The sequence below is a fragment of the Pocillopora verrucosa genome, chromosome 1 (genome assembly GCF_036669915.1).
Source record: "Pocillopora verrucosa isolate sample1 chromosome 1, ASM3666991v2, whole genome shotgun sequence".
Lineage (NCBI taxonomy): Eukaryota > Metazoa > Cnidaria > Anthozoa > Scleractinia > Pocilloporidae > Pocillopora > Pocillopora verrucosa.
In genome coordinates this window covers 33,802,902-33,817,251 of record NC_089312.1, presented here as the reverse complement: position 1 = coordinate 33,817,251, position 14,350 = coordinate 33,802,902, and the positions used below count along the sequence as shown (strand labels likewise).

The following is a 14,350-nucleotide window of genomic DNA, read 5'->3' as shown; positions in this document are numbered from 1 at the left end:
GCTGTGGTTTTCAGTATCAAATACTTTTGACAAGTCTACGAATACCCCCAACTGCATATTCCTTGCGGTCAGGGTCGGAAAAATTTTGTCGCACAAATCAGCAAGGGTTGGGAAGTTGATTGGTTTCACCTCAATCCGTACTGGTTATTATAGAGAACACTGAATTTATTCAGATATGACTGAATAGTACGATTGTCTAAAACCCTTTCTAAGAATTATAAATTTTTGAAGAACCAAGTAAGAACCGAGACAGGTTTATTGTTAGTGAATAGAGTTTGGTCTCTAGGTTTCAAAATAGAAACAATTCACACGAGGAATTTTCATTTCATTTGGAACAGCACCTTGCAGTGGAAGTGGTGCAGATATGAAGTAAATGCATTGTTTAACAATGGAAATAAAGATGTTTTCATATCCAGCTCTACCAGATTTAAACGTGTTAATCAATAACTTGGTCATCAGTTTCTAAATTTAAGAAAATAGATCAAGGAAAGTTTCCAGAGAGACAGTGCATGTGTGAAGATGTGGGAGTCATCGCTCAAATGCCGATCAAAGGCAAGTTTGTGGGTTGGTAGGTGACTATAATTCGACTTAAAGCGGAGGACAGAGCACAACTACCGCCGCCATCTTGTTGACATAACCTTTCTTTCTCCTTGTCACTCCCTCGCATGAAATATCAAGACGACAAGTAAGGTCCCTTATTAGCAGGTCATTTATTGTCAAATAAATACTATTAAGAAAGTAATGATTAGTAACACTCATTACACCAAATTTTGCTGCCTAATGGTTTTCCCATAGAATATCCCAAAGTTACAACGAGGGTCCAAAATAAACTTTTCCGCCGCTATTTTCCATTACATCCCGCCATCCCCCTGCAATAAACATTTTCATCCCGATTCCGCCTGGTCAAACTCAAATTACTCTAGTTTACCGCTAACTGATGGAAAATTATAGTGAGTACATTAATCATTTCTAAGAGAGATATTCCAAGAACCGCCGATAACATCCTACAGAAAGGATAACATCCTACAGAAAGGGGCGTTCACGCAGACGTCCTCGTGAGAGCAAAATTATAATGAAGGAGAGAAAACTGGGCATACTGTGGAGTCGTGTGTACACTTGTAACTAATACAAAGAAAACTGGATGTACTAAAAAGTCATTTGAGTCTGTTAACCCCAATTTACACGGGAGCATTAATTAAGCCCGTTTCTAAAGCAAATAAATACTTTCTAATGTCTCCGAGGTCGTGTGAGTCGTAACTTGAGCCAAATCATAATTCCGCGTGAATCCGCCCTCTCCCCTATCCCGCCTCCAAAACGGAGCATACCTTGGTTCTCGTCTTTAAAATTCCTCGTATCCCACATCCAGCCTCGATTTTAAGCCTCATCCCGCATTCCGCCAAACCTATGCTGGACCCTCTACAATGTCTGAACAGTGCGAGCAAAGAAAGAATAAAAAACAAAACACTCGTAACTCATAATACATTTTATTTAGTGTTCATTCATCAACAGCTTTCGAAGACTAAACGAAGGCACGCCAATCATTGGTTCTTGGGCTCAATTGCATAAATCAGTGGTGCAGCAGGTGATCTGGCACTCAGTGAATCTCTGTTCGTGGCATAACGAAGATGTGCCGTTGCATTTCCCTCTGGGAACACAGCCTTTTAGATATAAATCAAACCTCTTCTTCCCATGAAGTTTGGCGCATGCGTCCTGATAGGGTTGACATTTCTGCACTCTCTGTGTTTTCTTACATCTATCCCAACTGTGGGTATCGAAACATCCGTAACACTTGAGGCCATATCCTGACAAAAATGATCAACCAATGCAGTAGGTGGATGGAATAAAATTTGGCATATTTGGCAAAATAAATAGATGTTTTAATAAATAAATAATAGATCGTGAAATATGGTCTTAAAAGAGGAACAGATAACTAAGTAAACAAATCATTAATAATAGTAATAGGACCAAGTGGAGACCGATTCGGTCTGATCTGTAATCATAGTGATTACACTCGGACGACCGCGAAGCTGGAGTCAGATTTGTCAATTTATTTCGAGCATGATTTCAGACAGAATTGGACAACACGAAGTCCCTGTTATCAATTAGTCATAACAATTACAATTTCCGGAAAAAAAACAAACAAACACATTTATTTGAGAAAATATCTCAAATTATCTTGGTTAACTCGAACCCTCCAGTAACTAGAACACCATACGATTTGCCTTGACCCATTTTTGAAGTCATTCAGTATCAGCTAACTCAAACTTCTGTTTCCCTTGGGAGTTCGAGCTAGAGAGGTCAGCTAATAATACGATAGTATGACTCATTTATGTAGCGCATATACGAAGGGTCTATGCGCTTTACAATTTTATTATATGATAAACAACCAGTGCGATTGATTTGTCGGAGCAGTGTTAGATCACAGAACTAGCACGAGCGTCTGAAAAACATGACATGTTCGAATTTCTTGCGTCAAACACAGACGCCTGGTTATTAAAACAAAGTTTAGCTGCTTTTAAACAAAACCACGTCCTTCTAAACAGTCCTTGATTTAGCTAAAACTTTATCTGAATATTTACTTTTGTGAACAGAGTCAATAGGGTGGAAAGGTAACAGTAGAACCGTCCCACAATGTTTCTAGAACTACTTGTAAATCGACATACAAAATGAAGATAAATTATAATGTGGATGCTGACTGAGTTGAGCCCTGATTTTTATTGCTCCGTGCAGTAGTAGCTTGACGGGAAAAGCTCGTGACCACTCTTTGACTGCACCAGGCGACAATGATATAAAAGAGTATTTATTTTTCGCTTTAAGAGTTAAGGAAAGTGCGATGTTTGAAACTTACCAACAGAGATGCAGAGAGCAAAAATGAGAAACAACTTGATTGATTTCATCTCGAAGGCTTTGTCTGTTGTAGACGGATTGACTGTTTCAGAACACTGTCTGTATCGTAAAGCAGCTGAGATGACGGCTGGAGAAGCTTTAACCAGTTCATTTGATAGCAAATAATGAAGAATGGCTTTTATTACCGCTGTCAATTCTAGCCAATTAGCAACTTTCCGTAAAAATTTCACAGTTCTTTAACCAATCGGAACGAGCCAAAACATCCCACGATGGAACTTGAGAAATTCTTCTTTCCTCGGAAATTGTAATACTCGTGATGAACTAGTAAAACTCGTGCCTGAACTCGTGATAAAGAAATCGGACGACCGTGCAGCGGGAGTCCGATTTTGTTATCACTCGTATGAGTACAGACCGAATTGAACTCCTCTCAGTCCTGTTGCCGTTATATATCTTTCAAACGAAGATGTAAGGTTCGTTTCCCACGGAGAATGGCAGGGTGACCGCTTTTAAGCGGTTTTGACCTTTGGCTACAGGTTTCACAGAATACGGGTCAAACGCGATAAGAAACGCTTTTTCAGTACAATCTTCAAGGCGACAAATTCTCATGTAAATCTGTAGACATCAGCTACAGAACAATTCCACGAACACTACATCGAGAGGATGACTACGGCCGCTAGATAGAGGTGAAAATTTCAATTAATAGAGAGAAAAAATTCCGGGACTTTGACAACCGATCGACCGCTTATATTTATGTGGGGTGATCGCTTAGTACAGGATCGCTTAATACAACATGACTGCATGCACTCATTTTTTTTTTTCTTAGAGAGCAGGGGTGGAGCAAGAAAAGTAACAGGAGGAGGATATGATAAAACTTTAATTTTGGAATCCTAGTATGCATGCATAGTTGTATCTTTCGTGCAGTCGAATCCTCATCCTTTCGTTTCATTTGAAAGAGCACCTTGCAATGGAAGTGGTGCGGATATGTAGTAAATGCACTTTTAACAGTGGAAATATAGATGTTATCATATCCAGCAGCTTTACATGATTAAGTTTGCTGGCCGTATCAAAGAATTGGTCATCAGTTTCTAAATTTAAGAAAATAGATCAAGGAAAGTTTCCAGAGAGACAGGGCATGCGTGAAGATGTGAGTCATTGCTCAAGCGCCGATCAGAGGCTAGGCAAATGCAAGTTTCTGGGTTGGTAAATGACCATAATTCAACTTAAAGCGGAGGACAGAGCACAACTGCCACCGCCATCTTGTTAACATAACCTTTATTTCTTTCCCTAGCTCAAAACTTACAGTTTCTCTTATTTCTATCTACAGACATTACGCTACCGACGTTGCTGATCCAAGCAGTAAGCAGGACGCGCGTCATATGAACTTCGTAATAGACCTCGCGCTCCGTGGAGTCTCTGTGGCTCAGAGGTAGAGCATCGGGGCGCGGAATCCGAAGGTCTGAGGTTCGATTCCTCATGGGGACTCAAAATTTTTTCCTTTATCCCGCGCTCGTGACAAAACAAAAAAACATCTTTCTTTAACCTTTCTTTCTCTTTGTTAACCCCTCGCGTGAAATATCAAGACGACAAATAGAGTGCCAGGTTAGCAGATAGTTTATTGTCAAAAAATCTTAATAATTTTTGAAAACTCAACGCGCTTTAAGAAATTAATGAATAGTAACACTCGTTACACCAAATTTTGCTGCCTAATGGTTTTCTCAAAGTTACAGTGAGGGTCCAAAATAAACTTTTCCAATCCCGCATTCCGCCGTTATTTTTCATTACATCCCACCATCCCGCTGCAATGAACATTTCATCCCGATTCTGCCTGGTCAAACTCAAATTGCTCCAGTTTATCGCCAACTGATGGAAAAGTTACAGCGTTTACAATAATAATGATGTACTCTTATTAGGGAGAAAACTATTGCTAAGAGAGATATTCCAAGAACCGCCGATAATATCCTACAGAAAGGGATGTTCACGCAGACGTCCTCGTGAGAGCAAAATTATAATGAAAGAGAGAAAACTGGGCATACTGTGGAGACATTTGGGTCTGTTAACCCCAATTTACACGGGAGCATTAATTAAGCCCGTTTCTAAAGCAAATGAATACCTTCTAATGTTTCCGAGGTTGTGTGAGTCGTAACTTGAGCTAAATCATAATTCCGCGTGTACCTGCCCTCTCCCCTATCCCGCCTCTAAAACTGAGTATATCTTAGTCTCGTCTTTAAAATTTTTCGTATCCCACATCGCGCCTCGATTTTAAGCCTCATCCCGCATCCCGCCAAACCTATGCTGGACCCTCTACAATGTCTGAACAGTGCGAGCGAAGAAAGAATAAAAAACAAAACACAAGTTTGGTGTAATTAGTTGCTTCTTTAAGGGTCGCGCTTAAAATCCATTCTATTTAGTGTTCATTCATCTACAGCTTTCGAAGACTAAACGAAGACACGCCAATCATTGGTTCTTGGGCTCAATTGCATAAATTAGTGGTGCAGCAGGTGATCTGGCACTCGGTGAATCTCATTTTTTGGCAGAAGGAAGTTGTGCCATTGCATTGCCTCCTGGAAGCACAAGCTTTTGCATATCTATCCGACTTTATCTTCGCATGAACTTTGGCACACGAGTCCTGATAGGGTAGACATTTCTGCACGCTCTGTGTTTTCTTACATTCATTCCAACCCTCGGAAGAGAAACATTGGTAACATACGAGGCCATATCCTGTCAAAAAACAATCAAACAATACAGAAGTTGGATGGAGTAAAAACCTGGCACATTTGGCAAAATAAATAGATGTTTTAATAAATAAATAATAGATCGTGAAATATGGTCTTAAAAGAGGAACAGATAACTAAGTAAACAAATCATTAATAATGGTAATAGGACCAAGTGGAGACCGATTCGGTCTGATCTGTAACCATAGTGATTACAACATCGGACGACCGCGAAGCTGGAGTCAGATTTATTATTATGAGCGTGATTACACACAGAATTGGACAACACGAAGTCCTGTTACTAGTCATTAGTCATAACAATTATAATTTCCGAAAAAAAACATTTCTTTGAGAAAATATCTCAAATTATCTTAGTTAACTCGAACCCTCCAGTAACTAGAACCATACGATTTGCCTTGACCCACTCGAACTGCTGTTTCCCTTAGGAGTTCGGGTTAGGAGGGGTCATATGATAAACAACTAATGAGATTGGCTTGACAGAGCAGTATTGGATCACAGAGCTAACACGAGCGTCTGAAAAACATGGTATGTGCGATCATCCTCTGTCAAACACAGATCTCTGATTATTTACACAAAGTTTAGCTGCTGTTAAACAAAACCACGTCCTTATAAACAGTCCTTGATTTAGCTAAAACTTTATCTGAATATTTACTTTTGTGAACAGAGTCAAGAGGGTGGAAAGGTAATAGTAGAACCGTCCCAAAATGTTTCTAGAACTACTTGTAAATCGACATACAAAATAAAGATAAAACGATAATGTGGATGCTGACTGAGTTGAGCCCTGATTTTTATTGCTCCGTGCAGTAGTAGCTTGACGGGAAAAGCTCGTGACCACTCTTTGACTGCACCAGGCGACAATGATATGAAAGAGTATTTATTTTTCGCTTTAAGAGTTAAGGAAAGTGCGATGTTTGAAACTTACCAACAGAGATGCAGAGAGCAAAAATGAGAAACAACTTGATTGATTTCATCTCGAAGGCTTTGTCTGTTGTAGACGGATTGACTGTTTCAGAACACTGTCTGTATCGTAAAGCGGCTGAGATGACCGCTGAAGAAGCTTTAGCCAATTCATTTGATAGCAAATAATGAAGAATGGCTTTTATTACCACTGTCAATTCTAGCCAATCAGCAACTTTCCAATGAAAAGTTCATAGTTTTTTAACCAATCGGAACGAGCCAAAAAACCCCACGATGGAACTTGAGAAATTCTTCTTTCCTCGGAAATTATAATACTCGTGATGAACTAGTAAAACTCGTGCTTGAACTCGTGATAAACAAATCGTGATAAACAAATCGTGATAAACAAATCGTGATAAACAAATCGGACTCCCGCTGCACGGTCGTCCGATTTTGTTATCACTCGTATGATTTCAGACCGAATTGAAATCCACTCAGTCCTGTTGTCGTTACATATCTTCCAAACGAAGATGTAAGGTTTGTTTCCCACGGGGAAAATAGTTAGTAATTTTATTTGAATGATTCTTATTTGAGTGACCGTTCTGAATAAAGGTGAAGACAAAAATAATAAATAGGCTGTTGGGATTCCTTCAAGGATGACCACGGCTGCTAAATAGAGGTGAAAATTTCAATTACTAGGGGGAAAAAATTCCGGGACTTTGACAACCGATCGACTGCTTATATTTATGTGGGGTTATCGCTTAGAACAGGATCGCTTAATAGAACATGGCTGCATGAACTCAGTTTTTTTCTTAGAGAGCAGGGGTGGAGCAGGTAAAATAACAGGAGGAGGATATAAAAACTTAAATTTTGGAATCCTAGAATGCATACACAGCTGCAACTTTCGCGATTTCGAATCCTCGATTTACCTCATAGAGGTGGATTTTTAATTTAATTTGTGTCGGCCTGTTAGGGCCTGTTTACATGGAGGTGGGGGACCCTAGGTAGGTGACGTAACCCGCCTAGCCGTGGTCGCAAAATAAAACGCGTTTATATACGATCTTACAACCCCGAGGTGCTGGGGTGAGGTTTCTTGAGGTTGTTGTTGCGCTTGCAATTAGGAAGTTTGAGCATAGGCGCCCAAAGCTAACGTCTCGAAAGAGACGAAAGAAATTCTCGAACACGTATGTATTTAATCATGAAAGCATCACGCGTTGTGTCACGCGGTGTTAGGTTACGCGAGGAACCGCTGACTTAACGTCATTAGGAATAGTTTGAAGTATGGTCGATTTACAACGCTAATTATTCCGAAATGTGAAAATTTTACACTCCTTGTATTTCCGTTTCGTTTTCTGGTGATTCCTGCCATGAGATGGCTAGGAAATGTACAAAGCTTTAAAACATACGTGTTTCGCTTTTGAGCTTTTTGCCATGAAAGTGACCCGGCTAGGCGGGTTACCCCACCTTGAGACGTTTACATGGCAAATTGTCACCCCGGTTGACAGAGTTACCCTCCCTGGGGGACTGGGCAACCTGCAAAGGCGGGCCACCCCACCAATCATGTAAACGTGATCAAGATAAAACAAGAAATTATGTGGACATGCAGATTAATCCACCTACACGGGTTACCTCACCTACATGGGGTCTCCCACCTTGACATGAAGGTGTTCGGAAATATTGCCCGCTTTAATCTTTTACGTACAATCTTACTATCCCGGGATGCCGGGGTGAAGTTGATCGCACTTGTAGTTAATCGCGGCGACGTGTGGTAAAATTTCGCTGAAAAAGGTAATTTATTTTCTTCTACGATTTTCGCCAATAGTTCGATGAGTTCACCGATTCTGATGGTACGACGTCTTCACTTCGGCATAATATGTGAAAGTGTTGAGTTCAAAGTGAAAACGTGACTATACATCGCCGTCGAGGTTTCATTGCTAAGAGGACGTGTACATTGATGTTTTTAACGTTTTAACTCTACATGGGATGCCTAGGAAATACAAAAAAGTACAAAGTTTTAACACATGTAAAACACCTGTTTCGCGATTGTTTTGCTCATTTGATTTTTTTGTCTACGCGGATTACCCCACCTTGAGACGTTTACATGGCAAATTGTCACCCCGGCTGATAAGGTTACCCTACCCAACAGACCGGGAAACCTGACTAGGTGGGTCATCCCACCTATCATGCAAACGTGATCAAGATAAAATAAGAGATAAAATGGACAGGCGGGTTACCTGACCTACCTGGGGTCCCCCACCTTCATGTAAACAGGCAATCAGGCTATGTCTACACTAGCGGATAGCTCTCGGGCCAGCATGAAACCGTATCGGATAGGGCTTTTGTTCACACATAAAACGCTGATTTCGGGGTGGTTTCTGTAACGGAGCGAAACTGCACTAGAGCGAGGATTGGAACCCACTGAAACAGAAGTAAATATTCAGGAGTTAGGGTTGGAAGTTAAGGCAAAGATCGCGTTCTTACTTTACTCAGGGCGTTTCTCTAGATTTGTACTGCCAGATTTATTCGATTAAACGCCGCCCCCGAATAAACGCCGCATTTTAGAGCAAAAATATTAATAAACTCCGCCCTCGAATAAACGCCGCAGCGTGATGCGGCGTTTATTCGAATAATAGGCTCAAAAGGCACACAGCGATCATTGCTTCGATCGCAGTTGGAAATTTTAAGTGAACCAGGGACAAATTGTTTTGAATGTACCTGTTCTAATGCCGAGAGAGCATATCCGACATTAGATCTTTATTCACTTTATGTATTGCAGTAGTATTAACATGCAAATTGTAAAATTGAGGACAACATAAGAAATGACTTTTTCATCAAGCATTAAAACATGTTTCTATTTTCTAAAATTTAAATGGTCACTTACCTTACTATTGTTTGCAAGAAGTCAATTGGATTTTAAATAAACGCCGCCCTCGAATAAACGTCACACTCGAATCACGAGAGATTTAATAAACGCCGCGGCGGTATCTCAAACGCTTCTCTGGATTTTCAGCTCTGTGTTATGAGTTCAACGGCTTTAAATCAATGGAAAAGAACAGCTTTTATTGATGTTGAAAGAAATAAGGACTGGAGAGAATCAACAGAAGGAGGTTTTGGCGGGAAAGACTATTTTGGATCAGGCCTGGACGATGCATTGAATGATGGGACAACTTTGTTACTGGAAGAGTCACTTGGGACGAATGGAAAAATAATTTCCGTATGAATCACAAGACGTTTATGAAATTAACTGAAGAACTTAGGCCTAGGATCCAAGGATAAGCTTTTAGGATGTGAATACCTTTATCGGTAGAAAAACATTAGAAAAATATTATCTTACAGATGAAGGGTGTATGCGAAGGGTGGCCAATGCGTTTGGCATTGGTAAATCATTTGTTTCAAACGGTTGTGAGACGTATCACCCAGTCTATTTCTTATCTCCTCGGTCCTCTGTACATCAAACATCCTCAGAAAATACAATTGCAAGAATGTCAGAAATGGCAAGGCAGTTCGAGGAACGGCATGGATTTTCCCAATGCATTGAAGCGATCGAAGGCACGCACATTGGGATCAAAAAACCTCTTGAAAATGCTGCAAATTACTTTGAGAGAAAGGAAACTTACACTATGAGCATCCTGGCTTGTGCAGATTTCAAGTATTGTTTCTTTGATGTGGTCATTAGATGGCCAGGAAGCGTGAATGATGCAGGCGTATTTTCAAATTCTGCCTAAAGAAAATCTGACGGATGGCTCTATCCCTCTATATTACAAGGTTATCGTGGATGGAGAGAGTCCAGTTGCAATATGTATTTTAGGAGACCCAGCCTATCCCTTGCTACCTTTCGTTATGAAAGAGTTTGCCAACAACAGCACTTTTTTGGTTTCAAAATTTTATCTGCAATGTGCTTTGGGGAGGTTGAAGGGTCGTTTATGGCTGTCTCAAGAGGGATATGGACAGAGATATCAAGTATTTGCCGGACGTTGTCCATGTTTTTTTTTAGCTTGCATAATTAATGTTACTGCGAGACAAACAATGATGTAATTTCCAAGTTTAAGGTAAAAGAAGCAATAAGATTTGATCTGGAATTATAGCCAATTTTTTAAACATCTTATGGTGTAACTAACAATGAATCTGAAGGGGAAAAAATGCGTCTAATAATTGTGAAATACTTTGAATGAAGGTCAGACATGGCTTGATGCTACTCTGGTTTATAGATTTAATGAATGTAACCGAGAAGTTACAATTCGTTTCGACACTCATATCTAGTGCCTTCGTCAGGGCTGATCTAATCGCCGTAACAGAGGTCCTTTTATATGCTCACTAATTGGCTGCCCCTTTCCGGGGTTGATAAGCTAGGCTTTCAATCAAAGGCGCAGGTGTCACCGTCGATTAGTGGTGATAATTTTAGACTTATCCCACCCAATTGTATGGTTAGTTAGGCATTTGTGCTCCTACAAAGCTGAATTTCTTTTCTGCAAAAGAAGACCGCTTTTTGATGCTCTTCCAAACCTGTACCAAACTGACGTTTGGTCTATCCGATATACTCGTGATCACAGTCATTGCACGGAATAGAATAAGTAGCGTCGGTTCGTTGCTCTTCCGTGACAGGATCCTTAGGTTTGGCAAAAATATGCCCTAAAGTTTGAAAAGGTTTTTGAGCAACTTTAACGTTGTAGCCATTCAAAATTCTCTTGATGGGTTTCGTAACACCCTGAATGTAAGGAATAACAACAAAACCAGTCGCCGGTTCCTTCTCATCAGGATTGTTACTAGTTGTCACTTGTTTCTGGCAGTTACGGGGAAATGTTCTGGTATAGTTATTTACCTTTAGGACGTCCGAAACATATTTTTTCTCCTCAGCCTTCGAGTACAGTTGAGTAAAGTTTAGCTACTGACTTTTTTATGGCAAATAGGGTGGTGAGAGTCAAAAGGGAGGTATTTGTCGGCGTGGGTAGGTTTACGATAAATACTTGTCTCTAAATTTCCCTGTTCCGCTCTGCACACATTTAAATCAAGGAGGGGCAAGTGTCTATCCTTTTCACGCTCAAGGGTGAGCTGGATAGACGGCACTACTGAATTCAAATGCGAAAAGAGGCATTCCGCTAAAATAACATCATCTACATATCGTTTCCGGAAAAAAGGGTTTAACCGGTGAAGAGGCTTAAGCCCTTTGTTCTATGTCTTCCATAAACATATTGGCAATGACAGCAGACGTGGAACAAAGGACTTTAGCCACTTCAATGGTTAAACTGTTGTTGTGGAAACGATATGTCGATAATGTTATTTCGGCGGTATCCGGAAATGAAAAGAAAAACCAGCACGGACCATGAGCTTGTATCCCATAGCATTCCGCACAGGAGGCCGAAATCTCAAACGCGATGGAATCACATTGTTTTCTTTGCAACTGTGATTGGAATACAAATGACAGCGACACTTAGCAATACAGACTCTAATGTTCGCAAGCCTGTCGACCCTTGTAACAACAGTTTGACCATATTTTTCTCGTACATAAATGTAGGAACGCACCGGAAAATTTCAAAACGGTTACACGAACCGTGCAATTTATTTGTAACCAGTGATTTCTGAAACATGATTAAATTAAATTACACTACAGCCAACTACCCACAACAATAATTACGATCACAAAGCGAAACACCAAACGGCAAAAGACAACGCAAAACGGGCCTGACAGTTTGGATAGAAGAAGTACACGAGATGCAGCAAAGAAACGACCATAGCACGACAAACTGCATAACATTACCGTTCTTTTCGCGCGAAAATTTCAATGCATGTATACGGACGCGAGGGGACTGAAGCCTGATTTGCAGATAAACCGCTGGCCCTTAAATTTGTTATAACAATAAGTACAACTTACATCGAAGAAGACCAAGTTCATCGTCCGTTCACTAAAGCTCGTTGGAAGCCGCCATATTGAAAATGCGCGAAAATAAACCGCCGTACTTAGTAAAAAGCATTTACATTACGAAACCCTCTTCGGCCAACCGCTCTGGTACGATCTGTCGGACTGTGCAAACAACTTGTTTATGTTCTCAGCCGTTTCTGTTCGTTCCAGGCAGAATTTTTCTTCACGTTGACATGATAAGCTGTCCGGTAGAGTAAAAATAGCCTCGGTCGCTATCATACTTACTATGAAAAAACAAACGGGAAAACAAGAACAATGTTAAGGAATTACAGGGAATGTTACTCAATATGATGGTGGCAAATAGAATAGATTTACTTGAAGTGGCAATCTTAGAGGATTTCAACTAATTTTGCAAGGTACACTAAGACGAGGGTGACTAGGGGTTCCTATAGTTCATCCCAAAATAAATACCATACGCGTGAAGTTTTCAGACAGGAAAGGTAAAGTGAAATTCGAAGTATCACCTTTTAAACTCGTAAACAACTGTTTTCAGTAGGGTAATTTAGTGTTATCAACTGAGTTGAGTGCGTAAATTGGCCACCGTTAAGAGTTTAGAGCGCCAGCCCTTCGTCAGAGCGATATGCATACTGCTTAAAGTACGTACGTGAAACAGGATCAGGACACGCCCTCCTCCCCCTTGCTACTTTCGTAGAGAAGATTGGTTATTCTATACTAAAAACTGAGAAGCACTACGCAAAATAACTCTTTTATTTCCCTTTTAAATCAAGCCATTACCATGTCATCTAACACTTGAGAGGATTCATTTCAAACTCTGACTATCAATTGTGTGTATATCCATTTGCAATCATTCATTAATTTAGATTTTATCAACAGTATTCTAAATCACATTTCGCTTCCAGTCCCTTCGTTAATTCTAACCGTGTGCTTTGTTTCTATGGAATCATCGTAGATCGTTGGACTAAGATGGTCGTTGAAGAAAGCAAAACTTCATTAAATATAAAAATAACAACAAAATACAAAAATAATAAGTTCTTTGAATCTAAGCCATGAAAATGTTAACAAAAATATATTTAAAAAAAATACAAAAAAGTTATTTTTCGAAAATCGTACAAAACAGTTACGAATATAACGGAACCCGTACACACAGATACTTAAAAAAAGCGTCAGTTCGTTAATTTGTTGTTTTCACCACTAAAAAACAGGGTGAGGGTTAAGTCGTGCACAGAGAAACTAAACACTTGCCGAAAATAAAGCCTCACGACGAGAAAATGCCTACTGATTCTGACTTGCCGGGCATATATTATTGTTAAACCAAACATCAAAACTAATCTTTATAACTAACGACGTAGATTTGTCATAACTTCTCCTATAAATATAGAACAGCTTACAACAGACAGACTCAACTAAACAATGACCAAGTATCGTATACTACTTTCTATACTTTGACTGATAAACGACGAAACCGAGGACTTATCAACTGAGGGAAATGCTTCCAATTTAAACATTTGACAGTGTGAAAACCTTTTCCAACTGCAACTAGTTAGTTTTATACAATGTTATAAGATATTCTTGGAACTGTCATTTTTTCTTGAGTTAATCATCCTCCTCCGGCCTGTACTTCGCCTGTCGTATTTGACTCAGTTTATTTCTCGCCGCTGCCAGTTCTTTTTCGATGCGTAGGATCTTCTCCTGAGCTTCCAGCTCCTGCGCAATTCCACCAACAAACCGCTGATTAATAACAACCGTAGTCTCTTGTTCTTCAAAGATAGCTGCACTCTTAGCCGCGGTTACCAAGTTGTCTGCTGCTCTCTTGACGGCATTGCCGGCAATCTGTAACGATACACCATTACTAAAGCTTACTGAAGGATTAAAAGCCGAAAATGTTTTTTTTTTTTATGAAAGTTGATCGTCTCTTTTCTTTTTGTCCAGCAAGGTAACTTTTTGCATTTAGAGATCCTAGCTTCCTGGGCACTCCGACCAAGTTTGTGTAGCCGAC

The 14,350-nt window shown here is 40.0% G+C and overlaps 1 protein-coding gene, 1 long non-coding RNA gene and 1 pseudogene across 2 annotated transcripts in view; 1 reads left to right on the top strand and 2 right to left on the bottom strand.

Moving 5' to 3' along the window:
- Window positions 1–4,102: 4,102 nt before the first annotated feature.
- On the bottom strand, window positions 4,103–6,656 carry LOC131790278 (uncharacterized). Its single transcript, XR_009340682.2, has 2 exons — window positions 6,502–6,656; window positions 4,103–5,565 (listed from the first exon to the last, which is right to left on the bottom strand). It is a non-coding gene; the product is annotated as an uncharacterized lncRNA (long non-coding RNA).
- Window positions 6,657–10,096: 3,440 nt separating this feature from the next.
- LOC136280094 (uncharacterized) lies at window positions 10,097–10,648 on the top strand (annotated as a pseudogene).
- A 2,435-nt stretch (window positions 10,649–13,083) lies between these two features.
- Window positions 13,084–14,350, bottom strand: part of LOC131790286 (talin-like) — a 34,395-nt gene continuing 33,128 nt past the window's right edge. The window contains exon 64 of the mRNA XM_059107473.2: window positions 13,084–14,184. Within this exon, the coding sequence (XP_058963456.2) occupies window positions 13,948–14,184 (237 nt within the window). The 3' untranslated portion in view covers window positions 13,084–13,947. The remainder of the gene's footprint in view (window positions 14,185–14,350) is intronic.